Consider the following 25,081-nt stretch of genomic DNA (forward strand, 5'->3'; position numbering starts at 1 on the left):
GATATGCTTCAACAGGACCGAACAAATGCCTCCGCGATTAGAGGTCGGTACAACAGGGCGAACACTGAAAGGTGGAACACTTCAAGACAATTCGAGGGCTTTGCCAGCGTACCTCGTCGTTGCGGCTGTGTGGTCGAGCTAGTGACTCAGGCCTGGCGAGACAAAGAAGATTTCAAGTCTTATGAATTTGTCATGCCTAATGAATACACTTCTTTCCCCTGCATTTATTTCATACTCAGTTACGTAGAGTTACAAATTGTTATGGCAAATACTCCTGAAATCACGTTCAACGCATCGCAAGCCGTCTCTCGGAAGCCACCACGTCACAGTAGACGCCACAGCTCGCCCGACGTCGAGGCGAGCAGTCGAATTGGAGCACCACCACGAGCACCACCACGAGCACCACCACCAGCCATCATTCCAGCGGCAATACAACCCCGCACGCCCCTCACCCTCGCCGTCCCGATGCCCGCACCCGGCGCCCTCCCCCTTCTCATCTGCAGTATCGGCAACCCCGGGAGCATATACGCCAACACCCTGCACAGCGCCGGCCACACCGTCCTCAATCGCCTCGCTGCACACCTGGGTGCCCCTGCTTTTCAGAAAGACCGTAGTCTAGGAGACGGGCTCGTCACGAAACCTCCGCCCGTGGAGGGACGAGGAGATTGGACGCTCTGGCAGAGTACAGCATACATGAATGAGTCTGGCAAAAGGGTTCGCGCAGCCTGGAACACATGGTCCCGCGCCCTGCCCTCCGAGGGTGGCGACGGCAGGCTCGTGGTTGTTTATGACGAGCTCGAGCGCCCGTTAGGGAGTGTCACTGTCCGCACGAACGCTGGCGCGAGCGCAAAGGGGCATAACGGGCTCAAGAGTATTATGGCTACGATGGCGGGGAAGGGGTTCGTGAGGATTGGAGTGGGGATTGGACGGCCGGAGAGTCGGGAGAGTGGGGTTGTGTCGAGGTACGTGTTGAGGAAGATGACTGTATCCGAGAAGGGACAGATTGAGGGGGCGGTTGAGGAGGTTGTGGGGAGGTTGGGGGAGCTGGGGAGCGGGCGTGATGTGAGATGATGGCCATGATTCGTTCAGTTACTCATCAGAGTTCATGCGCGGGGAGCCGCGCAAACAAGAGCAGACAAGAGCAGGGCATGCTGGGCCTGAAGAGGTGGATCGGGTTCTATGAGGCTCGACCATTCTCCTCTACACCCTTTCGATGGTCTGGACTCAATGCTCGAACGGGAGAGCAGCCACTTGACAGCCTGTCGTTACATACGCTGCCGCGAGACGCGGCACGGTAGCTGCCGAAGGAGATGCAGTCGCCTTGATGCGGTCGCGACGGTGCAGCCCGGAGGGTCCTCGAACAACAGGCTCGATCCTGACGAAGCACCTGTATATTCGGAGTTGGCCGAAGGCCGTTGACGAGGCTTGAATATTTGTCCTCCATATCCTTGCATTGGCCTGGACTCAATGGTCAAACGGAAGAGCAGCCACTCGACAACCTGCTACCTTCGGAGGTATGGCAGCGGCGGAAGGAGATGCAGGAGCAATGACGTAGTCTGGAGCCCGACGTGTACGTTTCGACGCTGGCGTCTGCCACTCTACCATGGCTCAGGCGCAGGCGCAAGCGGAACCAAGCCAAGCATACCAAACTTTTCCTCCTTTTAGGCTCTACCAGACTTCATCAAGGCACCGTCAACAGACCTAGACTCTCTCATCGTGCCAACCTTGGGTCGTTCGGAGGGTCGTGGTATCACCTTTCAACTTTCGCGGCTTCCATCTCGTGCACCCGTCAATCAACCATGAATTGACTCTCAACCCTATAAGCTCAGGCTCCATGCAGAGCATAACCGCCTGGGAAGATGGAAATCCGGGCTGGAATGTTCTCGGGCTAGAACATGTGTTTCGAAAAAGTAACACGGTGATGCCGACCATCGCTCATCGTAGGTGAGGAATCTCCATACCGAGTCCTCAAGCCTCGTGTGTTCCTGGCGTATAAGTACCTCTTCCTGTTTCCTGCTTCTCCTCATCATCTTCTCTTCGTCCTCATCTCATCTTCATCTTCTTTTCATCTTCTCTCCAGCTTATCTCAGCTCAACCGTCCTCCAACAACCACCGCGAAAATGGTCCGCTTCGGAACTGCTGCCCTTACAGGCCTTCTTGCGCTTGCAACCGTAACCACCGCCTTCCCTGGCGTATCCCTCCTCAATGTAAGTAATTGCAGCGTCTTACTGTTCTGTGCATCCGCTTACGCTACCACAGCGAGGCGCTCTCCAGGAGAGAAACCCCGCCCCACTCGAGGAGAGAAATGCCGCAGCTCAGCCACTCGAGGAGAGGGCTCCCGTGGTGACGACGGTAACGAAGACGAAAACGAAGGTAACGACCAAGACCAAGACGAAGAAGGTCAAGAAGCCGAAGAAGACGAAGACGAAGAAGACCAAGACGACGGTAACGACGACGATGACGACGCCAACAACAACGACCACGACGACGCCAACAATAACGACCACGACGACGCCAGCAATAACGACCACGACGACGCCAGCAAATCCACCGGCGTCTCCGACCAGCCCGACAGCGAACCCGCCTGCTGCATCCCCAAGCGCCTCTTGCAGCGCTTTGCCAAGCTCGTACACCGATTCCCAGGGTGTAGCGTACACCATCGAGTGTGCCACCGACCGTGACGGCGGCAACCTTGCCGCAAGCAGCTCGGACAGCTTCGCAGGCTGCTTCGCTATGTGCGACGCCTTGGCTGGTTGCGTCGGCTTCGCCTACGTCGGCGGCTCAGGACCCGGAACTTGCTACTTCAAGAGCTCGCTCGTCGGCCCGACCTCCAATAGTAATGTCGACACCGCATACAACAGCCAGCCAGGGAGCTCTGATCCTGCGCCTGCTCCAGCGCCTGCTCCAGCCCCGACTTCGGCTACGCCTGCTCCAGCCCCGACTTCGGGTCCTGCGGCCGGTTCTTGCGCTGCAATCGACGGCACGGCGTATAACTCCGACGATGGTAACTCGTACACCGTCGCATGCAACGCCGATCTGAATGGTTCGGATCTGCAGGCCGTTGCGTCCGATACTTTCCAGGGATGCTTCAGTCTCTGCGATGCGTATACGGAATGTCAGGGCTTCTCGTACCTGCCCGGGACATGTTACTTGAAGAACAACGTGGATGGGACTACGTCGCCAAATGGTTCTGTGAACTCGGCCTTTATGGCTTAGGCGTCGGGTACGAATTGAGGAATGATGATTTGGTGATCGATTTTTGGGTGATTGATTTTTGGTGAGCAAGTGTTGGTCGATGAGTTGAAGTTGTTTGCGAATGGTGTCTCCTCAAAATCGAGTAGTCTCTCCTTAATACAAACTTGCCTTTACTGCCGTGTTCCCACACTGTTGACACTTTGTCAATGTTAACTAATGCTTTGTTCCGTCTGGAAGGCAACCAAGGTAACATCAGTGACCATCCAGTTTTATTTGTGTCGGATTTCACACTTGTCTCCATCGGCTGCTTGAGACGTCTATTGTACTTGAGCGCAAGGCAGTTCTACCAAGTATGCATTGTTGAAGCCGCTTTAAGGGGGGATCAACGACCGAAAACACCCTCCCGCACAACCACGAACCAGTCTCGAGAGTGAAGTGTAGTCTCAGTATCAACAAAGTAACATTTACACTAATCTATGACAAAATGCTGCTGAACGTGGTTGTGGCAATGCAGTGCTGCTATACCTTCGGGGGTGCCTTTGCCTGTCCTCTTTGCCTGCGCCTCCTTGCCTTTGTCTTTGCCTACCCCGACCCTAAAACTAAAACTAAAACTTCCCCAACCCTAAGAATCGGATGAATCACCACCACCACCACCAACCCTATACAAGACAAGCGAGGCTGTATAGGATGAGAAAAGACAACAACGACACGACAGCGTCTGCTCTTGAACAGAGTTCGGGGATACAAATATCTGTCTCGTCGATGGTCGTCAAGAAGCGCAGCCAAAATGCGCTGGAGGAGTGTAAGCAGACGAAGGAGCATGACACCGAGCTTCCTTCGGAGGTGAAGAGAATTCAAGTGGTGCAAGATGCGAAGAAAGATTAGTATAACTTAGCTTTGATTCGGAGGATGGGTTCGTCTTCAAAGGTTGTGCAGCATGGCGTAGGTGCATATAGAAGCCGCGTGTTCGCACTTTCACATGGAGTACAACCACGGATGCAGCAAGTCTCACAAAATGCAGCTACCTCTGAAGCGCATGCGGAAGGCATGAGGCCGGCAGCTTCGTCGTGGAACGCAGCGACTTCTGTTCCATGGCTGTCGTAACCTCACGTGTCCCGCGTGCTGTATGCATGCTGGCCGAATTGCCTGCCAGCCCGATCACAGCCGTGAGAGGCATCGATTACAGGGTCCCGTTGTACAAATTATGAGCAACGATGCCGTTCTGTGCTCATGAAGCCGCTGGATGACACCAGGCTTTCATCTCGGCCAGAATGTATTGTCCTCCTTTCATACGGTCCCTCTCATTTTGCTTCCTCTGCGCTTCGTCCCAGTGGTTTTCATACTTGTATATTCATTAGCCTGCCAAATCCCGGATGCTCTCTAGCCTCGCTGCTAGATCGCTCGTCTTCGCCGGCAACGCACCTCGTCCGCAGAGCGTGCTGTCTACGTTCGCCGCCAGTCTGGCTACTGCTGAGACGGGTTTACGTCTGGACAAGGAGACTGCCGTATGCCAGGATAGGAGCGACGAGGCTGCTTTATGCCCGTACAGGCGCTCGAAGACAGCGAGCCTTCATCATCCCGTTGTATCTATCTCCTTTTCACTTGGATGGGGTGTCTCCATCCGCCTGCTATGCTCTTGAAGTCGATATCTCCAACCCTCGATTGGGACGCTCTTATCGCAGTGGCTGTTCTCGTGCCTCGCTGGCAGATCGCGCATCTCCGCCCGTCTCCGCGGGAAGAGCACTCCTGTTGCCGCTTCTGGGAGACCGCGGCCACCGAGTTGTCCCTCTGGATGTCTCATCTGGACCTAGTCCCGCATAGTTGAGGTCAACCGCGGATGCGCCGGCGACAAGGGCGAGGTCGGTGGTCAGCGGCGGTGGAGGGAAGGGTTTGGGTGTGTGTTTCAGGTTTCAGGCGGCGCCACCCGCTGCAGGGCGATATCGACATTGTGAGACATAGCACGTGGAGTGGAGATAGCCGCAGCAACTTTATACCAACCTCACCTTCTTCGCTCGACTTCATCCCATCTCTATCTCCTCTTTCCTGTCTCTCGGGACGTGCAGAATACCGCTGAGACGGGACCGGTGGTACTTGGGAGGACCGCAAAACCCTCGGGCATGCGAAAAGAACCGTCTGCGCGGCTGTACGACGCATGGGACGTCACTCCTGGCCACGCAGCTGCTATCTGACTGGAATTGCGGACATGGAGGAGTGTGAAGCGGACTGGAAATGGCTTTTCGAGAATTGCACGTGACTCAACGCCCGGGGCACTGGCCTATGGGCCCCTTTCCAGCGCCATCGCCAGCATGTGAGGAGAAAGAATTTGTCATGGCTCTACCGCCAGCACGCTGGTATCCTGAATTCCTGCCGTACAGCAAATGAGATGGAACGCAACGAAATTTCTGAAAGCCATGCGATACACATCGCCTTCGAGCCGTGCATTGTCTGTCCTGGAGGCGCTCTTTGCAAGACGGACTGACGCTCGGCACGTGAGCGAGAGCTCGGATCTACGGACGCGGTACAGAGCCTGCTACGACTGTAGCCAACTAGCCGGATAGAGCACAATCACTCAGTGACTCTCGACGCCATCCTCGAAACAGCGCAATCATTCAGCGACCCTCAAGGCTATGCTCGAAACAGCGCAATCACTTTTCGACCCGCGAACGCAGTCCAAAAGCAGCGCAATCACAACCAGCTTGCTTTCGATCTCGGAGAACATGCCTCGATCTGGACGTGAAAGTCGTACGACTTTGAACATGTTGTACGGTACGGTGGGGCAGGACTGGGACCCTGAGCAAGTTTTCAAAGATGTTGTATGGCTTCGGTTTGAGCAATGGCCCAGACCCTCCGTTGGCGTACCGACTTTCGAAGCGCCGCTTCTCGGAGCGCACGATCGATCAGACGCCAGTACAGCGAATGTCGAGCCTCTGATAAGGAATCACATGCGGGAAAAGGGGTTGGAAACACAGGGAGAGCAGTTGAGGATCGATGCGGTACCTCGAAGGAAATGCTGGAGGCTAGGCCAGTACAGCGGGCGTAAACGTGCGGTGCTGGCAGTGAGAGGAGTAGAGAACGCTCCGAAGCTTTGAGCGAAACTTCCAGGGTTCACCCCACTCAGGCAGTCACGCAGCGTTCGAACAATGGTTCACTCCACTCTGCTTCAGTGATTGATCTCAACGCTTTAGTTGATTCTGAGGTGATTGCGGACAGCCGCAGCTATCCGAAGAGTCCATAAATACCCTCATCTCTCCCCTCTCGCTCCTGATTCCTTTTTCTCTCAACCCATCGATCAGAAGCAGCAGCAGCACCAACAACCACCACAACAACAAACAGCTGATCACTGCCGATCATGGGTTGCCTCAGCCTCAATTTGAGGATGCGGTCAGTATCATTATCGCCTCTCACCTTGCCACCCTCCCCGCTGACCCAATGATTGTCACTTTCACAGCTTCAGCTACTGGCTGATGAAGCACACCGGCGTTCGCGTCGGTCCCATGACCGCAAAGGCATGGGGTAAGCTTGCCACCTTCTCCCACTCACCAACTGAGCCATCTGCTAACATCACCCGCTGTACAGCCCGTCAAGAGGAAGCGACCCGTGAGAGGGCACCTCATGACGAGGCAGAGCGCAACAAGAAGCGCAACCAGGTTCCACCCCATCTACATCCCTTTCATCTCGTCCATGTTCTCTCAGAGCCCAAGCTGACTGTCACCAGCGCCTTCCGATCCTGCCGAACTCAAACACCCAGCGTCCGACGGAGACCAGGGTGAGGTTCAGCTCGGAAGCTCAAGTTCGCGTGTTCTACTATCCGCAGTGAGAAGCCCAAACAAACACAGGACGCCGCGGATGGGGATTCGTCACCGCGTTACCAAAAGACTCCGCGGTTGGGTAGGTCTCCGCGTTACCAAAAGACTCCGCGGTTCTGGTGGGTCCGAGAGAAAAAAACCCTGCTGCTGGCGGTTTTGGAAAGCACCGCGTTAACAAAACTTCTCGTGGTCCGAAACGACGCCACGTTAAACATGATCGGCGCGGATTGGGACGTTCCGGGAGAACAAAAGTCCTGGGGCCAGTCACACCTCCCGACCAGAACCTTGTGGGTGTACAAGGAAACCCGCCACCATGCTACACGGTGCCACCTTCTCTCTCCTCCTCTGGCTTGTCCAGCTCCTCTCGCCTACCCCTTCAGTCCGTAGCAGGCTGTTGGCGCAGTTTCGACGGTCTCTGCGTTACCAAAAGACCTGAGGCACTCGTTGTCCTCTTTCCTTTTGTCTGAGGCCCAGCGACAAACCCTCCGATCGTGAGTCCCATGCGTGGCAGTGGAGGGGGTACGTTGGTGGGCCGGGGGGGTCAAAGAGTAACGTCCTGGAAAGGCATCCCGAGACCCCCCTCCCCTGGCGACGGCAGTGCACCTCATCGATGGTGTCAGGGTGTTAACCTGCTGGGTGCTTCGGCGCTCTTCAGGGCTAAGACACTGCCATTCTTGTATCATAGCTGTTCATAGTTGTTCTCAATGGTCTCATGGTCTCGTCACTTCCTTCTGCTGTGCCTCATCGTCGCCTTCTCATCGCCGCCTTCTCACTGCCACCCATCTCATCGCCGCCTCGCCCTCTGCTGCCTCTTCATCCATTCGCGCAGTGTGCAATGTCCCGCTCATCGCATCATTCTCATCGAATCGTCGTCGTCGCATCATCCTCGTCGCACTGTCACCCTCCCCAAGATGACCAGTGCTGCTCGGCGCTCCTCCATCCCACCCTTGCAACGCAGCCTCTCATCCCATCTCCGCCCTTCCTTCCATCCCAGATTCCTCCTCCGCCGACCCACCCTCGTCATCACCGTCACCGCCCTACCATGCTAGCTGATCAGCCGTGCACCATGAAATCCACAACTCATTTTGCTCGACCACCTCGCACCGTCGCACATCACCCTACTTTACCGAAGACATAAAGACACAGTACCTAACAATGCCCCTCCAAGTCAACCCACCAACGCGTACAGCCAAGTGCCTGCCGTCTCAACCTCCAACACCACGCCAAAGCAACCGCGCAAGCGGCAAGAGCTGAGCTGCCGTTGGTGTCATTCGTACTCGCCCGGTAAGTCGATCCTTCTCGTCCTCGCGTCGGGAGAGTTTGACACGGTGATGAGCGTATACAGAGGTCAACGTCGAGGTGAGATGCTCTGCTGGCTAGACACCTCGTCCGACTGAATGGCTTGCGCGCCCGTGGAGGCGGCAGGGTGGCTTCCACCACATTCCGATGGCATCGCTGGAGCGTTGATGATACCCCGCGGTACGCAAAGAAACAGAGATGTCGAGACGAGCAATAGAAGAAGCATTTCATTTTCAGCACCCGTACTACCTACTCCCCCCGAAACAACTTTCGCCGCCCACCCCATGATCCGTCAGTGAAAAACGCTACACCAGAACTTCGTACGCCGTCCACCATCCCATCCGCATCGCCGTCCCGCTCAGTGGTTGGTATGTGCTGTGGGTGAATTAAAGCCGTAGTGCAGGATCATTCGTCATGTAACGCCGGGGGTGTCATGCAGTCTTGCAAAACCGTAAGAGATGGTCGTCAAGGAGTGTTTTGGTGGGTCGTGCGGTCGTGGGTGAATATACAGGATGGTCGTGATTGATGAGAACCGTCTCAAGTGGCAAAAGTCATGGGTAGGCCGATGCTGGAAAGGTTGTGGCGATGTTTGGAGTAGCATGCAGCTCGAGGTCACAGCGAGGCTTCAGGAATTGTGCTCAGCACCTAGCTCTGCTTGCACTCCGCAGTCTCTTGCTTCGGTTTCGACCCGTCCTCCTACTTCACGTTAATCATTATCCTGCGACCATCAAATCTTAAGGCGGGAACTCACCTCGTCATCGTCTTCATCCTCATCGTCCTCATCACGCTCGTCATCCTCGTCGTCTTCATCATCTTCATCCTCGAACTCATCCTCGTCGAAGTCATCCAGACCCTGCTCGAACTGCAGCGCCTCACCAGTAAACCAGTCGATGGCGCGTGGGATGAGCTTCTCCTTGATGTCCTCGCCGAGCTGGTAGTCAAGCTCGAGCTTGGCCTCGATCTCCTCGTCAATCTCCTCGTCTTCGTCCGCAGGTGGTGAGGCAGGGTTGAAGAAGTCGAAGAAGGATGGGGTGGGAATGGTCTTCTTGACGATGCGGGTTTGCTTGGTGTCTAGAACATATTGTTAGCTCATTCGCAGGCCACTGTCGTTATTGTGAAATGCTCACTCTTGTTGCGCTGCTTCTTACTCTCCACCTTCACCGTCAGATCCTTTCCAGACTTCCAGTCAATCTTGTCGCCCTCAGCGTGGTCGTAGATGAAGTCACCACCGTAGCCGTTCTCCTCCTGGTAGAAGTAGGTCTTGGTGATGGTCTTGTTGGTGAAGAACTCGTTCTCGGCGAACTCGAAGATCAGGCGGAAGCCGGGGCGGTCGAGGTACTCCATGCGGATGTCAGTGAGAAGCTTGAGCGCCTCCTCGTCACGGTCGGTGATGGTCTCCGCAAGCGACGAGTTTTTCATCGCGCTGAGCCAGAACTCTGGGATACCCTTCATGTCCGCGGCAGACGCATCGGTCGACTCCTCCGGCTTCTCCGCCTCCTCGTCGTCTTCCTCTTCGTCCGCCTTGCCCGCCTCGATCTCGTCCTCAGTAGGCTCGGACTGGCCGTTGACGATCTTCGAGCGCTTCTCGTAGAGCGGGGTGAATTTGGCGAAAAACTTCTTCTCGAGCTGCAGCACCTCTTCTTGGAACTCAGCTTCGAGCTTGGAGTGCTCCTTCTGCACGCCCTTCAGGCCGTCCACACGTCTGCGCACGGGAGCTGGAAGCGATTCGACGTAGCCTGAGGAGCGGCCGACTAGGCCTTGGAGCTTGTTCTGCATCATCGAGACGAGTTTGGGGTTCTGGGCGAATATCGAAGCTGCTGCCGCGCGGTCGAGGTCCTCTGGGGAGTGTGTTAGCCTTGTTCACCCTCGTCCCCGTCTCGTGACTGCCCGTGATGACACACCTTCCTTGATACTATCAACACCGGGTGCCGCCGCTCGTGACGAGATCGGGGCCTGGTTGGCGGGTCTGTCTAGCGGTCAGTGCAGTCCACCATGCATGAGCCTTGTAGAGGTAATCTCACGTGTTCTGAGGAGTCTGCATATTTCACGTCAGCTATAAGGTCCTTCCACTAGAGTCGCAACACGTGAAAGACAGAGGCAAGAGAGAAAAAGGTGAAGAAAAGACTGACCGGCGCGCCAGCGGCGTTACCCTTGCGGTTAATGGGCTCGGCCATTCTTGCGGCGGATGATCGGCGAATAGCGTGGGCAACAGGTCGTGGGTGGGTGCAGTGATGATCGCGGTGCAGGGAGGGAGGGATTGTGGTCGAGCGGCAAGGTTCTGCAGCACGGTAGATGGAGGTTCTTTCGCGAGGTACCTGCTCAGCGTTGGCCTGCCCGTTGAGACGTCGTAGAAAATGCCTGGCTGGTGGGGTACGCCGCGTCGGGACCGGCCGGGCGAATCGGCGGTGATGCGGCTAGTGGCGGAGATGCATTCGCGAAGTTGATGTGGACACGAGTGAAAGCACATGCAGAAGAAGATATCATTGCAGTGAACACATCAACATCATGGACAACAACATCAACCTCAGCCCGGAGACGGCATCCAACCTCCAGAAGCTCTCGGACAAGGACAAGCAGGACTTGAACCAGTTCATCATGGCGGAGAGTACGTATTCTATCCACATACACCTCTCTTCCGTAGCTAACACCCGTCACAGGCCAGAAAGCACAAATCCAACAAAACGTCCACAACCTGACAGACATGTGCTTCAAGAAGTGCGTCACCTCCAAGATCTCCGCCGGCACTCTCGACCGTAGCGAACAGCCCTGCGTGCAGAACTGCGTGGATCGGTATATGGATGCGAATATGACGGTCATTCGGCATTTGGAGCAGATGAGGACGTTGTGATGGATGGACGGGAATGAGCGACTTTGGAACATGGTGCGCAGTCGGCATGCTGGCTTTGTCTCGGACTGCGTACGGCATAGCGAGGGGGACTGTAGGATGTGCACAATATCAAGAGGTCGATGACCGGGCATAGATGTACAATACATGTGGATCATTAATGTGAATGGATCTATACTTCAGCTGTAGCATCTGAGAGAGCGGGATGCCCTAGTGCCAGGAGGGTGCAGCGACCATGGGATGAACGAGACCATGGGATGAAAGAGCACAAGGCCCAGACCGCCCAGAGATGTCTTCCTCCACCCACTCAGACTCGTTTCTGACCTACCAGTCGAGCTAAGTGCAGCCCAACCTACTACAGTGTAATGTCTATCTCATGGCCCAAGCTCAGGGCTTCGCATGATGATGGCCAGAGCTCAGAGCGTGTGAAGCCCTGAGCTTGGGCCAGGTCGCTGAACTCGGCACGCAGCATGTGTGGATGAGAAGAGGTGAGATGGTGGACGGTTTGGCACTCAAGTGTATGCATTTTTCACTATGGTCATACCAGCCGGAATTCCAGCGCTCCTTGTCAGGCGCAGTAGGTAGGACCTTCGCCGGAGACCGTGTTCTATGGAACTGCATGCCTCTTGAACCGCATTGGTCGAGCAACCTTGAGCAACCGTATGAGCCGCGACGAGCGGCACATGCAGCATGTCCTCTCATGAGACCCATCTAGACAATCGCCAGCTTCGTCGCCGCAATGTCCAGCGCATCCACATCGGCCGTCAACTTCGCGAACGCCTTCTTCGAGCCATCAGGTCTGTCTCCATCATTAGCAATTGCTCCTCACCCGGCTTCCTCGAATTGCAACATACCTAACCATAGTATTAACCTTCAAGCAATCCACATCATACAACTTCTTCAACGCCCCCTTAATCTGCCTCTTATTCGCCTTCACATCCACAATGAACACCAACGTATTGTTCTCCTCAATCTTCTTCATCGCGCTCTCCGTGTTCAGCGGATGGATGATGACCTTCGAGGCATCGAGGCGGGGGACGTGCGGGACCGATTTGCGCGGGTACTTGGGGTTGCGCTGGAGCTGCAGCGTCTTGGGGCGGTGGAAGGAGGTGCTGGTGCGGATTTTGCGCGACTTGTGCGAGTTGACCTGCGGTGTGAAGACAGGCCGTCAGATGATGGGAGCTCTGACACGCCTCAAGTTGGGAGGGGGCTTACGCCGCGGAGGGTGGCCTTTGCCGCTTGGTTGGCTTTGGCGGAGGGCTTGCCGGGCTTCGACTTGGAGCCTGTGATAGCCATGGTGGTTAGTGGTTGCGCGTTTGAGATGGGTGGTTTGCAGAGGTGCGCATTGCTTAGCCTGGGTGACGGTACCTTTGTTGGTCTTGCCGGTGGTCTTCGTGGAGGACGACATGACTGCGGTGTTGTGTGGTGGTCGACTGTCGGTTTCGATGAAGTCGAGGTGTTCTTGCTCGAAATTCGTTCGAGTGGCTTGCAGAACTCTTGGCACTTAAGCATCACGTGATCAGTGTGGAACTGAGAGGAGCCACTTCACCTTCTTTCATGCCAACATCACTTTTCTTTGAATGTCTGATACCTAGATTTTATTGAAAGCAGACTATAGTCGATCCTAGGGAGACACTGAAGGCCTTGCTCACGTTCGGTAGGTAATTCATCTACATCTATCAACATCCCTCTATGTACAGCTGCAACCTCTGTACAACCCTCCGCCCCAAGATCCAATTCACGCGTTCTGGGCATGTATGTTCAGACGAGCACTTCTCGTGCTTCTTGGCTTTCGTCGTTGACTCGCACAAGGCCTGTCATCAGGTGCCTCGCATTCGTCATGGGCCTCGGGTTTTCGTAGGCTGCAATGATCCAAGATCTTTTCGCTGAGTCTCGAGCCCTTTTGGTTGGCAGGGGGTTTTGGTGGGTAGGATGTACGGTAGCCAATTTCTTCATGGAAGTGTTGTCTCAGGGCTCTCTCGCTCTTTCGTATAGCCTAGTTAAGGTCGGCCCTCTCATCTCAGGTCTTCCTCCGCCGCCATCAACCGCGGCAGATAGAACTTCGTATTCTCATACACCAAGAACGTCACACACGTACTCGGCAGCACCCTCACAATGTTCGGGCCCAGACCTTTGTAGAATCCCCCAATCCCCTCGCCCATCCACACCTTCCGCACCACATCCAACGCCCCAGCATAGCGTCGTCCGGCATCGTAGGTCTGCAATCTCGCCCTGACCACCTGGTAAGGGTACGTGATACTGCCCGCAAACATCTTGCTCGCCGCACTCAGACTCAGGAAATCCAGGTTCGACAGATTATCCTTCGTCCCGCTACGAAAATGCAGCGCCCAGTAATTCTTCAACTGCTCATACGCCATAAACTGTATCGCCCCATGGCTCACCCCGAACAGACTTGGCAGCAACCCCCTGTAAAACCCTCTCACCCCTTCGTCCCGATACAGCGACAGCGCACCCTGGAGCGTACTCCTATACGCCCCCGGAGCATTGCGTGAAGTCGACAGCATCCGCGTCTTCACCACCCAAATCGGATTCGTCAACACCGCCGTCAAGATCCCAGAGACGCCCGAGGCGAGGAAGTAATCACTCCCCTTCAACTCCTGCTTGCCCAACTTCGTGCTCGGCGCCGTCCTCGCTCTTGTCGCCCGTATGAGAGACTTGACATTGTCGTACCACATGAAATACAACGCCCAGCTCACACTATTGCCGACCATATTCGGCGTCAACCCTCGGTAGAAGCATCGCACGATCCCTGTCGCGCCGCCTCCACTTCCACCTTCTGCTGCTATGCGCCGAATGGCGCGGAGGCTTCCGCCGGGGCGGGAGCGTTCGTTTTGCTCGATTTGGAGCCGGGTTTTGACGATGTCGAAGGGGTGGACGGCGAGGGTGGAGACGCAGCCGGCGGTGAAGCCGGCGGTGGATTCGATTAGGGAGGGCGCGAGGGTGAGGGGCGCGCGGCGGTCTTCGAGGGGTGGGTAGACGCGGGGCATGGTTTATGCGTCGAGTTGGAGCGGTGGGGGGTGGTCATGTTGGGTGCGGCATAGTTGAGGTTCGAGAGGATATTCGGGGCGGATGGAGGTGTTGGTAGGTTAGACTGTGTGGATATGAGGCTGGTGGTTAAGATGCTGTACAAAGGTTGCGATTGAGAGGGGATGTATGTCTTCTAGCCCATTGCTTGTTCGAGGTCGTCGGTGAGAGAGCCTACGGATAGCGGGGAAATGGCGTGGTTAAGAGCTAATGAATATTTGATTGAAGTTGCTCGCTGGACATATTCCCGTATCAACTCGTGAAAGATGGGGATGAACACGCCTAGACGACATTGTGGCAATGGTAGGCATATGGATCGAGCGTGATGGTGCGGTAGTTACAGGTATATTGCATTTGAGCTACTCTGCTTGGGTCTGTGATTAGCTGGCATGCAGCAGGACTCCCTTTGCTTCCGTGGCATTGAAGATGAAGCTTCGAGTAGGATCCAGGAGCCGTATGTTACCCTGCAATAGCCTCGAATGTCGTCTTGTCGTGGGGTGATAGTGATTCCTCCAAACGCCTTGTCCCATGCGCTGTACAAGTCTTCCTCCCGCTTCCAGCCTGTCCATCTGCCTCCGCGCTCAATGATGCCCCTCGCCGTGGCCCTCTGCATGGCCGTGACTGTGCCCTGAGCTCATAAATAGCTGCTCATACACCATGTACACCCCAAACGCCGCCAGTCCGATGCCGAAGCCGGGGAAGAGGCCCTTTAGTCGGTTTCGTCGTGTGAATGGTCCGGTGTACCGCCATGCTTCGCTGCAGTCCGACATATATTAGCCATACGATCTGCCTGCGGGTAGGAAAGGTGTGTCGTACTTCCTCGCCCAAGGATCGTTCGCAGGCTGTCCGCTCGCTGCCGCGAACTTCTGGGGGTCGAAGCCCGTGAGGTTGGGTCGTCCCGAAGGCATGGCGCGTGCTGTGGACTGTCAGTTCTCACAGAGCATGTGAGGACACATCGCATGCGTACCTCTTCGATCGCAATAGTCGCAGCGCTGGACTTGCACGACAGCTCGAGGAGTGGAAACATAGAGCTCGATCAATGGGCGTCGGAAATGCCAAGCCTGACTCGCCGCACCTTCCTTCCGTCACTGTGCCTACTGCCACTTCTCCAGATTGACCTTGGCTTCAAGATCGCAGGCGCGGGATGGGTATACTGTAGACATCGACGAGAACTTCACCTCACATGTGCTTTCATACCACATCACTGGGACCAGAACATGCGACAGCGCCCCCGAAGCACATGACGGCCATTCGCGATCACAACCACTTCACGAGCAAACAACAGAGCATCAACCACTAGTACCGACTCTTCCAATGAGCCTTACGTTGACGCTAACACGGCGTGAATGAAGTGAACCCCCGGGATTATCGCAACTTCACCGACCCTCTTCCTCGCGCACGACCACCTGACCTCCGGCCACACGTGCCCTTGACGCCGACCCACCACTACCGACGTTCGTCTGGCATACCTGCGACGTCAGTGAACCTAACAAGATACCATCTCACAGGATATCCCTTCCCCACTCGCGGTGAAGCTAGAGAAGAGAGATATCCAAGGGTAGATCAAGGAGTCAGGGAGGAGCTGCACTACCAACCACGGGATTCTATCCACGACCGCGGGAACGACGACTTTACCCCCAACTACGACGGACTTCAATCGCCTTTCCAGCAACGATCCGCAACACACAACGGCACCGCGCCGGATCGACGAGGCCCACGTTCAGGCAGTTACCATCCACGGGACATAAGGAGACACATAAAGAACGGTGTCTGGAAGGCGAACGAGACCGAGCGTCTTCAAGAGCACAGGCAGGACCACGACCCTACAACTCCGACACGACGCTCTTATCCACGAACAGATCTTTCTAACTACGATCGAGGCAACCCTAGCAACCTTGACGGCCAAGCGAGCGAGTTCCTCCCCAGATCTGCCCCTCGAAAACCTCGTAATCCACCTCCTGTTGACCCGCATTGGTCTTCCAACATGCCTCCCGCGGTCTCGCGCATGCACCCGAGCCACATGTCGAATCCTTTCCAACACTTGAATCCGCAACATTCCATTCCTCAGCAAACATCACACTACCAGACTCAATCGCAACACCTACCTGGCGGCTTCAACCCACAACAAGCATTCAGCAGCAATGCGCTCAATGGCGGGATATCACCGTTCACTCCTAGCTCTGCGTATGGAGGTAGCGCCTTCAGCAACATGCCTGGGGCGGCGGCTTCGACGTTCAACGGCGGTGTGCTTGGAGGGCAGGGGCAAGGCTTGGCGAGCGTCGCGGCACAACAAGGCTTTGCGCGAGGAGCGGCGATGCAAGAGCACTCCCACGCTGCGGCAGAAGCAGGCCTGATGGGCGTCAAGACTGGAGCGATGGGCAGGATACGTGAAGTGTGGCGGCACAACCTCGACCAGGAAATGGCTGTCCTACGGCAGCTGATCATCAAATATCCTTTCGTCAGTATGGACGCCGAGTTTCCTGGCATTGTCGCTCGTCCCATCGGTCACTTCGCAGGCTCCAAGGCCGAATATCATTATCAAACATTGCGCTGCAACGTGGACATCCTCAAACCCATACAGGTCGGCATCACTCTGTGGACCGCAGAAGGTGAGCTGCCACCACAACAGCCTGATGCAGAATTGCTTTCCCGGATGAACGGCAAAAGTCCATACCCCAACAATCTCATGTACTTGCCATGTACTTGGGTGTTCAACTTCCACTTCAATCTCGAGGAAGACATGTACGCCGAGTCGTCCATCGAGTTGCTCAAGAACAGCGGCGTCGACTTTGCGCGGCATAACGAGATGGGCATCTCTCTTGACGCTTTCGGTGCATTGCTGACCACGTCCGGCCTGGTGTTCTCCGAAGACGTCAACTGGCTCAGCTTCCACTCTGGCTACGACTTTGGCTACCTCATCAAACTTCTCAGCGACAATGCTCTGCCGCAAGAACAAAATGAGTTCTTCGAGCAAGTCAGCACATTCTTCCCCAAACTCTGGGACATCAAATTCCTGCTCCGCCACGCACAGCGCATGCGCGCGCAAGGTCGTCTCGGCGTCGAAGGCACACGCATCGTCGACGGTCTGGGCACCAAGTCTGGCCTCTCCGATCTCGCCGACGAACTGCAATGCCAACGCATCGGCGTCGCGCACACTGGTGGCTCTGACGCATGGCTCACAGGAAGCGTCTTCTTCGGCCTCAAGAACAAGATCTTCAACGGCACATTAGACGAAGACCTCGCGGACCAGATCTACGGCCTTCACGGCGTCTCGCAGCCCGCACCACAGCACGTACGAGATGAATTCTTCGCAGCACAAGGAACGCCACAACACCAGGCGTCCCAGCAGCAGGTCAACGGCATGGCCGGTGCGGCATCGAGTGTCCTGGGCGGCCAAGGCTTCACGCCGAATCATCCTAGCACACCAACCGGAACTCACGCAGGATTGTCGAACCAGACACCAGGTCCGCCTGGCGGAGGAGGGCATTTCGGGCACGGGAGTTTAGGGCAAGGAGGCTTCGGCGGCTTTCAGTTCGGGAAGTAGGATGTCCCGGGCTGCCGTGGGGAGTTCGACGGACCGGCGTATTATCCTCAGAATGGGATGAGGAGGTATTAGAGGGTGATGGGTATTTTGAGCATAGCGATGGTGTTCATGTGGGGGTACAATGTTTTGTCTGAAAGAGTGTCGAGCCTGTGTAGATAGTACTAGTATTGGAACAGTTTCCGACGTGGCCGGTGCTCATACCGTGCTTCAACTCCTCCACCACTCCACCTATGTCGCGATGCGGAGGCGAGTCATTGCTGTGTGGGGATGCACGTATGTTGTGCCTGATGAACATTGAACAAGCACTAGTGACTGAAGACAATGTCACTTGGAGAAGCTTGCTCGGCAAGGTATGGATCGAAAAACCTATCGCTTGAAGATGGAGCTCATATACCCTCCTCACGTCCTTCGTCAAGAGAGCCGCAATCGCCAAATGACCGCACCTCTGGACCAACCTGGCTGAAGCAACCACTTCGCTCGAATACTCAATGATTTGAAATCAGAAAGAACAGAACCATGCATCTCTAGCCCACGATGACCCTCATTCTCCCCTTCCTCCTCCCGCTGATCACAGCCCTCCCAAGGAACCACACCGACTCCCACACCAACGCACAATCGACAACGGCACCTTCACCAATCCTTCTAACAACGTCCGCCCGAGGTTTCGCTACTGGCTCGGTGGAGTTGCTCGCTGTGGCGTCTGGACTCGTTACTAAGTTTGAGAACATCACAGTCTCGAAGATAACGCTGCAGATCGTCAATCCCGGCACGTACCCTGCCTTGCCGAATGATAGGCCTGAGCACCGGACGCAGGTCACGCTTTCGAAGGGTGCTCTGGAAGAGATCACTGATCAAGTGAGCGAGAATGGGCGGCTGGATGTTTCGTTTCCGAACGACAGCAATGGGTCGCACTACGAGATGTTCTTCGTCTACCTCATCCACGCCTCGCACTGAGTAGTGAACGACCCTGGTTCCTTGGGTGGCCCGCAAAGTGAACCTCGGAACTGGCGGTAAAACGGCAGCTGGGCAGTTGACCACTACTCACTCACTACAATAACACCTTCACCATTCCTGCCTCGTCAAGCATAAAAGCAGCGATCATAGATTTCGGCGCCTTCTTTCACTCGCTCCGCGTTACAGTTAACGGACACAGGTTGCCGTCATTGGATCTCACGTGGGCGAAGGCCGACATCTCGCATTGTCTGGTGGAAAGGGAGAATGTCGTCGAGGCCGTGGTTGTCACACCGCTGTTCAACACGCTGAAGCCGATTTGGGGCCAGTCGAAGACGAGTGGGGCTGGGACGACGACAGAAGCGGAGGAGGTGGAGGCAATGGAGTATGGATTGGTGCAGCCGGTGCTGGTGAGACCGTATCGAAGGGAAGAGTGATAGCGATCACATGGTTATACTTGTTAGCCGGTCAGAGGGCTATCTGTTACCGGGCTTTGATGAGGCTAACATTCTGGGGAGCAGTACAACACTGCAGGGAGGACCGTATTAACAACAGCCTTGTCGAAGATCGCCTTGTCGATTGCTTGCGCATTTGGTGTGGCTTGGCTGGGTCTTCGATCAGCCCCCAAATCCTTCTTCCCACTTCAGCAAAATCAGTCAACGCTCATCAACGACCTCCGGACCACCAGCAGGACCTCAGTGGTTGCGGCTGTGCGTCATGACAACATTGTTTGCATCTCCTCCAGCGGTTCTCGCCACGTTCTCCCTGCACTGACGTCGGTACTGCACTCCATGCATACGCTGTCGCAGCCTGAGAGATGTGCGCAGCGGCCGCATATCTGGCCCCATTGAACATATCAGCCAACGCAAGGAATCATGTGCTTACCGAATAGCATGGCTGAGATCTCCGGCCGTCGGCGTCGTTTGCTACGTCCTGCCATCGCTCGATGTCCTACGAATGGGATCCACGTGGAGGCATCGATGGGCTCTATTTCAGTCAAACCAGCCCCTCTAGGACCACGTTCGAGGTAGGACGTCCTTAAGTACTAAGTAGTACACCTCCTCGCTCGCAAATGTTTCTCACTCTTCTCTATGTACTACAAGCACTTTCGTATCTCACTCAAGCCTTCATACTGTACATTTCCTTCAGAGCCTATATATCTCCAGAACGACCTCAAAGCCATCTGAATCGACCATGCGCTCCCTCGCCCTTGCGATCTTCCCCTTCCTCACCTTCACAGCCGCCTCAGAATGGCTCGACCTCGAACCACGATCATCCGGCCACTTCAACTGCATGGGCCGTCTTGACGCCAAAAAGATCGCCAACAACTTCAGAGACCTGATCAATCTCGAGTTCAACACCACTCTGGCCAGGGTGTCGATGACTCCCAACTTCCACGACTACTCCGACGGCGTCAATGAGCTTGTGAATGCTGGTTGTCCCGGACCAAACACGCTTGGAGAAGCGACGTTCTCGTCGAGGGAGGAGTTTATCATGGGGCAGAGCACGCAGCCGCCTATCCCGTAAGTCCCTCTATGCTCAACCTTTTGTTTACACAGAATACTGACAGGGTACTGTTCAGCTTCCAAATCCTGAATCTCTGGCACACCTGCACCTCCGTCCACCTCCGCTGGCGCTCCTCAGCACCGGGTCCTATTCATCCTGAGCTGCCGGTCACGGGCCTTGTGGCCATTGACACGGTTCCTAACCCAGATGGGAGCAATTGCGAGCAGCCATGGTTGATGGAGACGGTCTACTCTGAGTTCAACAGTAAGTGTTGATGAACTTCAGTGTGCTTTGCTGTGAACCGATCTCCCCGTCAGAGATTTTACTGACGGTTCTGTTGCGCAGGCGGTGCATGGCTGACGGACCTGGGGAATTTCACCGCCAGCTGCACGAAGGCTGGTACACCGGTAAGCAATGCTAAGCAGCTACGTGGCCTTGCGTACCCTGCTAACGACGACAACAGAAAAAGCCAAACGTAATGATGAAGGCGAAAGAGGCCTGCGATGAAGTCGAGACGGAGTCCAATGTCCAGTCGAACGTCCAGTCGAACTCAACATTGAGCACTGTTGCTTACGCTCGTGCTACTTGAGAGGCAGTACAATATGCATGGGAGGCGCAACTTATTTGCCGAGCGTTGTGGTTGATGGTCTATCTACGTATGGATGCTAGAAGTAAATCATGTACAAGCTCGCAGCTAGTGATCGAAGCAAATGCACCGCACATGTTCCCAGGCAGTCGTCAAAAAGCAACCATGACACACATTCCCAATCAAGTTCCTGGCAAAAGCACATGCAACAATCCATCAATCCTCAGCCCATCAGTCACCATCTCATCAGCTCATCAACCCCCCTGCTCATCATTCCTCCAACTGTACCGTGTTCAACAGCCTCGCACCGGTATCAGTCTTGCCCTTGCCGGTGTATTTGTTCTCGGACAGACGAAGTGCTACCAGGTCAACTCTTCCCAACTCAAAGATCTCAGCCGCAAAAGCGCTGTCACGCTTCGTAGCATCTGCTTGAACGACACCAGCAACAACAATCACAGGCACTCTTGTACGAACGCCCCTGATGTGACGTAGGAAGTCCAGAATCGACTTGCCGCTGTTGATGACTGAGTCCACAAGGATGATGGTGGATGCATGTTGCATGTGCTCGGTAGTCAGATCTCCTGGCTTTTTGGCATGGACGAAGGTCGCGAGCGGGAAGACTTCGCTGACACCGAAGGCCATCGGCTCGCCACCGCGCATCAGAGGTACGATCAGGGCGGTAGCCTCGCCACGGAGCCAGTGGCCGGGAGTGCTCTTGCCCTGAACACTGGTGATGAAGTCCTCTTCCAGCCCAACGATCTCAGAAACGTACTCTGTCGCCAAATACTGTCCGACACGGTGGTGAGCTTCTCTGAGCGCCGGACCTTGAACGCTCTGGTCTCGCGTAGGTCTCATCAAGAGCTTGGCCGCGTTCTTGCCGGTCGCATGGTGGACCACAAGACTGCCACGCAGCAAGAAGTGGATCCCGTCGAGGTCGATGGGTGGGAGAGAAGTTGTGTCGAGCCGGGGCGTGGCAGTCTTTGGGACCAGAAGCTGACGAGCCTTGAGACCATTCAGGTCGATGGCCGGACGCAGCTTTCCATCCATAGTCGTGCTTCCACCTTCGCCAACCACGACGATAGCTCGATCGGCCTGCAGAAGCATTGGAATGTCAATCGGACTGTCACCGAAAGCCCAGACTCGCAGGTTGTTGTTAGTCTTGAGGTACTTCACCACTTCAGCCTTCAACTCAGGCGTAACGACCACAGAGTCATCGTCACCAAAAGGTCCTGCACCGACGATCTCTAGCACTGCGTCAGAGAGCCCTGCTCGCTTCAGCACCTTCTCGAACACTTTGCGCAGACCGGCAGAGGCGATGACTACGCCCAGTCGTGGGGTTTTCGCCACCTCCTTCAGGATTTGGACAAATTCCGAGCGCACAGTGACTTCCGCCGCGACCTTGTCACACAGCTCATCGAAACCATGATTGTCCAATTCTTCGTAAAACAGAGCGGCCTTCAAGAACGCCTCGTAGGAGTAGCCACCGTCGAACAATTCGTCGAACAGGATCTTTGCAGGGTGTGGGGCTCTTTTCCAGTCGCGGGTGTGTTCCCAGAAGAGCTTGGAAGTGTCGTTCGCGATCAAAGTCTTGTCTCCGTCGATGTCCAGGATGGTGTCGACGGTAGTCTGATGAGTCGGAAGAACCTTATTCAGCTTTGCTGAGACAGCACCCATACCATCCGCCTCGTTGTGCGACAGAAGCGTGAGCATGAGCTTCGCGACTCTCTCAGCCCGACCGGTTCTGTCTCCACTGACGACTGTGAAGAGTATGTTGTTTCGAGAGCAGCCCGTTCGGAGACCGATGGTCTCTCGGTCTTGCCATGTCTGCAGAACTTGCACAGAAAGTGGCTCGCGGTCCTCGCGACTAGAGTCATCATCCACCTGCTGCCAGATGACTTCTGCCGGTGTGGCCAGGTATAGAACATGCGTGTACACTCCCCAGTCAGCATCGGTCACCACCTTCGTCGGGCTCGTCTCGTCTGATGACCAGACCATGAAGTGACCGGCTACCATCCCAACCTTCCCTGCCTCTTTGCACTTCCTTGCGATGCCTTTCACTGCTTCCTCACGAAGTCGATCCTGCTCTCGTTTTTGGAGAACTTTGAAGTGGTTCAGGTTGTTGTCGGGGCACAGACTGGCAAGCTCTTCGGAACCTTCGAAGTAGAGGAACTCATCATTGCCAAGGATAACCTTGAGTTGCTTCAGGAGTGTTGACTTGCCACTTCCCGGGAGGCCATACACTCCGATGACCTTGGGCTTGCTCTCGGTCTCGTTCGTAGCATCGATCAGGGAGGTCGCCATGTTGGAAAGAGATGTCGCTGGAAAGAGGTATCTGGAAGATCTCTGGAGCAAGTATTGAATGTGAATGTCGAAATCTGGTTGGAGACGATTGAAGCGAATGTTGATCGGGGTCTGAGGAGGGCACGCTGGCGGCTACTTGTATTGTGTCCCGTCGTAGTTCCTAATTTGCCCGCACTCCAGGGAGAAGGCATTTCGATCTCCAGGGCATTCCATAGAGGTTGGCGGCTTTGTTGACAAACCTTTGCAACGAGCGAGACGTCTCAGTGATGGCCGTCTCATGAAGGCAGCTGCTTCGTTGTCGGTTCCGCACTTCTCACGTCGCCTCAGAGCAGAGGATAGAACGTGTATGTAGAACATACTGGCACAAACGCCGTGGTGGCCGTCGGTGACAACGAACAGACAGCAGTACGAGGGATGTGTCTGCTCTTTCGCGCAACAAGAAAAGGGCAAGTGAATTGAGATTGGAATCAACGCAGGAAATGACATGGCTGAATGCCGAACTGTTGCTCTCTAAGTGTAAAACAACTTGGATGACTTACGCTGTTGGATGGGCATGATCAGATCGTGATATCAAGTGGCGAGACCGAGAAGACAAAGAGTAGGTAAATGTTAAGTCCAATAACGCTCAGACCAGCGCATGCCGTCACTTGTCACGTGGTGATAAGCTGATATCGGAGCTCCCAAGCACAAGCTCCGAAGGCGTCACAAGCAAAGGCAGCCTTCAACTTCGTAACCTCATCCTCTTCACAAACTTCACCGGGCACCTTCAGGACACCGCCATCATGGTAAAGCGCACCCCACACCCCTCCCTCCACCTCTACTAACCACCCTCCCCAGTCCTACTACTCCGACCCCTACGCGGACCCCATGTCCATGTACCGCGCCGCCATGCAATCCCGCCTCCCCTCCGGCCGCCCCCGCCGCTTCGACGAATACTACCGCGTCTACCCCATCGCCATGCTCCCGGGCCCCGACCGCCCCAGCGCCAACCACGGCGGCAAAATCTTCCTGCCCGCCTCTGCCCTTGACAAACTCACCCAGCTGCACATCACGTACCCGATGCTGTTCGAGCTGATCAACGGCGCGCAGGGAAAGGAAACGCATGCTGGTGTGCTAGAGTTCACGGCGGAGGAGGGGAGGTGTTATTTGCCGTATTGGCTTATGCAGACGCTGGGGTTGGAGCCGGGGGATTTGGGACAGGTAAAGAGCACGGATTTGCCGTTGGGGAGTTTCATCAAGTTGCAGCCGCAGAGTGTCAATTTCCTCGAGATCAGCGACCCGAAGGCAGTGCTGGAGACGGCTTTCCGGAATTTCTCGTGCTTGACGGTGGGAGATGTGTTTACGTTTGAGTACAACGAGACGGTTTACGAGATTGCGGTGTTGGAGGTGAAGCCCGATACGGGGGACAATCATGCGATTTCGGTCGTAGAGACGGATCTAGAGGTCGACTTTGCGCCGCCCGTGGGATATCAGGAGCCGAGCAGGGCCGCGAGCGGGACAAGCACACCACGGAGTATCGGGAGTGAGATGGCGCGGAGAGGTGGAACGATGCATACGGAGGGTACGATGGCGCAGGCGATCAACTACTCCTCGATCGCGCCGAACTCAGATACCGTGGCGAAAGGCCACGCGAAGGCGTCCTCGAACTTCGCCGGCAGTGGACAGAAGTTGGTGGCGTCAAAAAAAGGCAAGTCGAATCTCGCGTCCACGCCGACATCAACACCTGGTATATCGACACCGATACCTGGAGCGACTGGCGGGCTGCCGGTACCCAACAAGCCGATGCGGAAGTCCAACGGCCCACAACCGCTGCGGTTACCGCCCGGGAAGCTGTTCTTCGGGTACGAGGTCAAGCCGCTGCAGAAGAAGGACAAGGACGCGAACGTGGATGAGGAGCAGGGGAAGAAGCAGCATTTCAGTGGTGCGGGCAATACGCTGCGGAAGAGCAAGTAGGAGGAGAAGTGAAGGGCGAGGGACTGATATCTGAAAATGAATGCATGGAT

At 55.5% G+C, this 25,081-nt stretch overlaps 12 protein-coding genes across 12 annotated transcripts; 7 read left to right on the top strand and 5 right to left on the bottom strand.

Moving 5' to 3' along the window:
* Positions 1-261: 261 nt before the first annotated feature.
* LTR77_008514 (uncharacterized protein) lies at positions 262-1,071 on the top strand (the record flags this gene model as incomplete). The annotated part of the gene is made up of 1 exon (XM_064805746.1): positions 262-1,071. The coding sequence occupies one exon, from the start codon at positions 262-264 to the stop codon at positions 1,069-1,071; it is 810 nt and encodes a 269-aa protein (XP_064656206.1).
* A 1,049-nt stretch (positions 1,072-2,120) lies between these two features.
* On the top strand, positions 2,121-3,216 carry LTR77_008515 (uncharacterized protein; the record flags this gene model as incomplete). Its single annotated transcript, XM_064805747.1, has 2 exons — positions 2,121-2,207; positions 2,260-3,216. The coding sequence occupies 2 exons, from the start codon at positions 2,121-2,123 to the stop codon at positions 3,214-3,216; spliced, it is 1,044 nt and encodes a 347-aa protein (XP_064656207.1).
* A 3,473-nt stretch (positions 3,217-6,689) lies between these two features.
* LTR77_008516 (uncharacterized protein) lies at positions 6,690-6,965 on the top strand (the record flags this gene model as incomplete). The annotated part of the gene is made up of 2 exons (XM_064805748.1): positions 6,690-6,708; positions 6,772-6,965. 2 exons carry the CDS (start codon positions 6,690-6,692, stop codon positions 6,963-6,965), a joined length of 213 nt encoding a protein of 70 aa, XP_064656208.1.
* Positions 6,966-8,945: 1,980 nt separating this feature from the next.
* Positions 8,946-10,474, bottom strand: NAP1 (histone chaperone; the record flags this gene model as incomplete). Its single annotated transcript, XM_064805749.1, has 5 exons — positions 8,946-8,996; positions 9,052-9,371; positions 9,428-10,138; positions 10,202-10,253; positions 10,430-10,474. 5 exons carry the CDS (start codon positions 10,472-10,474, stop codon positions 8,946-8,948), a joined length of 1,179 nt encoding a protein of 392 aa, XP_064656209.1.
* A 331-nt stretch (positions 10,475-10,805) lies between these two features.
* On the top strand, positions 10,806-11,148 carry TIM8 (Mitochondrial import inner membrane translocase subunit tim8; the record flags this gene model as incomplete). Its single annotated transcript, XM_064805750.1, has 2 exons — positions 10,806-10,905; positions 10,958-11,148. The coding sequence occupies 2 exons, from the start codon at positions 10,806-10,808 to the stop codon at positions 11,146-11,148; spliced, it is 291 nt and encodes a 96-aa protein (XP_064656210.1).
* A 708-nt stretch (positions 11,149-11,856) lies between these two features.
* Positions 11,857-12,441, bottom strand: RPL25 (60S ribosomal protein L25; the record flags this gene model as incomplete). Its single annotated transcript, XM_064805751.1, has 3 exons — positions 11,857-11,944; positions 12,000-12,292; positions 12,361-12,441. 3 exons carry the CDS (start codon positions 12,439-12,441, stop codon positions 11,857-11,859), a joined length of 462 nt encoding a protein of 153 aa, XP_064656211.1.
* Positions 12,442-13,160: 719 nt separating this feature from the next.
* FLX1 (mitochondrial FAD carrier protein flx1) lies at positions 13,161-14,153 on the bottom strand (the record flags this gene model as incomplete). The annotated part of the gene is made up of 1 exon (XM_064805752.1): positions 13,161-14,153. The coding sequence occupies one exon, from the start codon at positions 14,151-14,153 to the stop codon at positions 13,161-13,163; it is 993 nt and encodes a 330-aa protein (XP_064656212.1).
* A 618-nt stretch (positions 14,154-14,771) lies between these two features.
* On the bottom strand, positions 14,772-15,098 carry LTR77_008521 (uncharacterized protein; the record flags this gene model as incomplete). The annotated part of the gene is made up of 2 exons (XM_064805753.1): positions 14,772-14,946; positions 15,007-15,098. The coding sequence occupies 2 exons, from the start codon at positions 15,096-15,098 to the stop codon at positions 14,772-14,774; spliced, it is 267 nt and encodes an 88-aa protein (XP_064656213.1).
* Positions 15,099-16,174: 1,076 nt separating this feature from the next.
* POP2 (CCR4-NOT core DEDD RNase subunit) lies at positions 16,175-17,734 on the top strand (the record flags this gene model as incomplete). Its single annotated transcript, XM_064805754.1, has 1 exon — positions 16,175-17,734. The coding sequence occupies one exon, from the start codon at positions 16,175-16,177 to the stop codon at positions 17,732-17,734; it is 1,560 nt and encodes a 519-aa protein (XP_064656214.1).
* A 2,145-nt stretch (positions 17,735-19,879) lies between these two features.
* On the top strand, positions 19,880-20,780 carry LTR77_008523 (uncharacterized protein; the record flags this gene model as incomplete). The annotated part of the gene is made up of 4 exons (XM_064805755.1): positions 19,880-20,208; positions 20,268-20,455; positions 20,537-20,598; positions 20,655-20,780. 4 exons carry the CDS (start codon positions 19,880-19,882, stop codon positions 20,778-20,780), a joined length of 705 nt encoding a protein of 234 aa, XP_064656215.1.
* A 267-nt stretch (positions 20,781-21,047) lies between these two features.
* LTR77_008524 (uncharacterized protein) lies at positions 21,048-23,078 on the bottom strand (the record flags this gene model as incomplete). Its single annotated transcript, XM_064805756.1, has 1 exon — positions 21,048-23,078. One exon carries the CDS (start codon positions 23,076-23,078, stop codon positions 21,048-21,050), a length of 2,031 nt encoding a protein of 676 aa, XP_064656216.1.
* Positions 23,079-23,860: 782 nt separating this feature from the next.
* On the top strand, positions 23,861-25,031 carry UFD1 (ubiquitin fusion degradation protein; the record flags this gene model as incomplete). Its single annotated transcript, XM_064805757.1, has 2 exons — positions 23,861-23,863; positions 23,916-25,031. The coding sequence occupies 2 exons, from the start codon at positions 23,861-23,863 to the stop codon at positions 25,029-25,031; spliced, it is 1,119 nt and encodes a 372-aa protein (XP_064656217.1).
* Positions 25,032-25,081: the final 50 nt, after the last annotated feature.

This window comes from Saxophila tyrrhenica (genome assembly GCF_035928015.1).
Source record: "Saxophila tyrrhenica strain CCFEE 5935 chromosome Unknown scaffold_14, whole genome shotgun sequence".
Taxonomy (NCBI): Eukaryota; Fungi; Ascomycota; class Dothideomycetes; order Mycosphaerellales; family Extremaceae; genus Saxophila; species Saxophila tyrrhenica.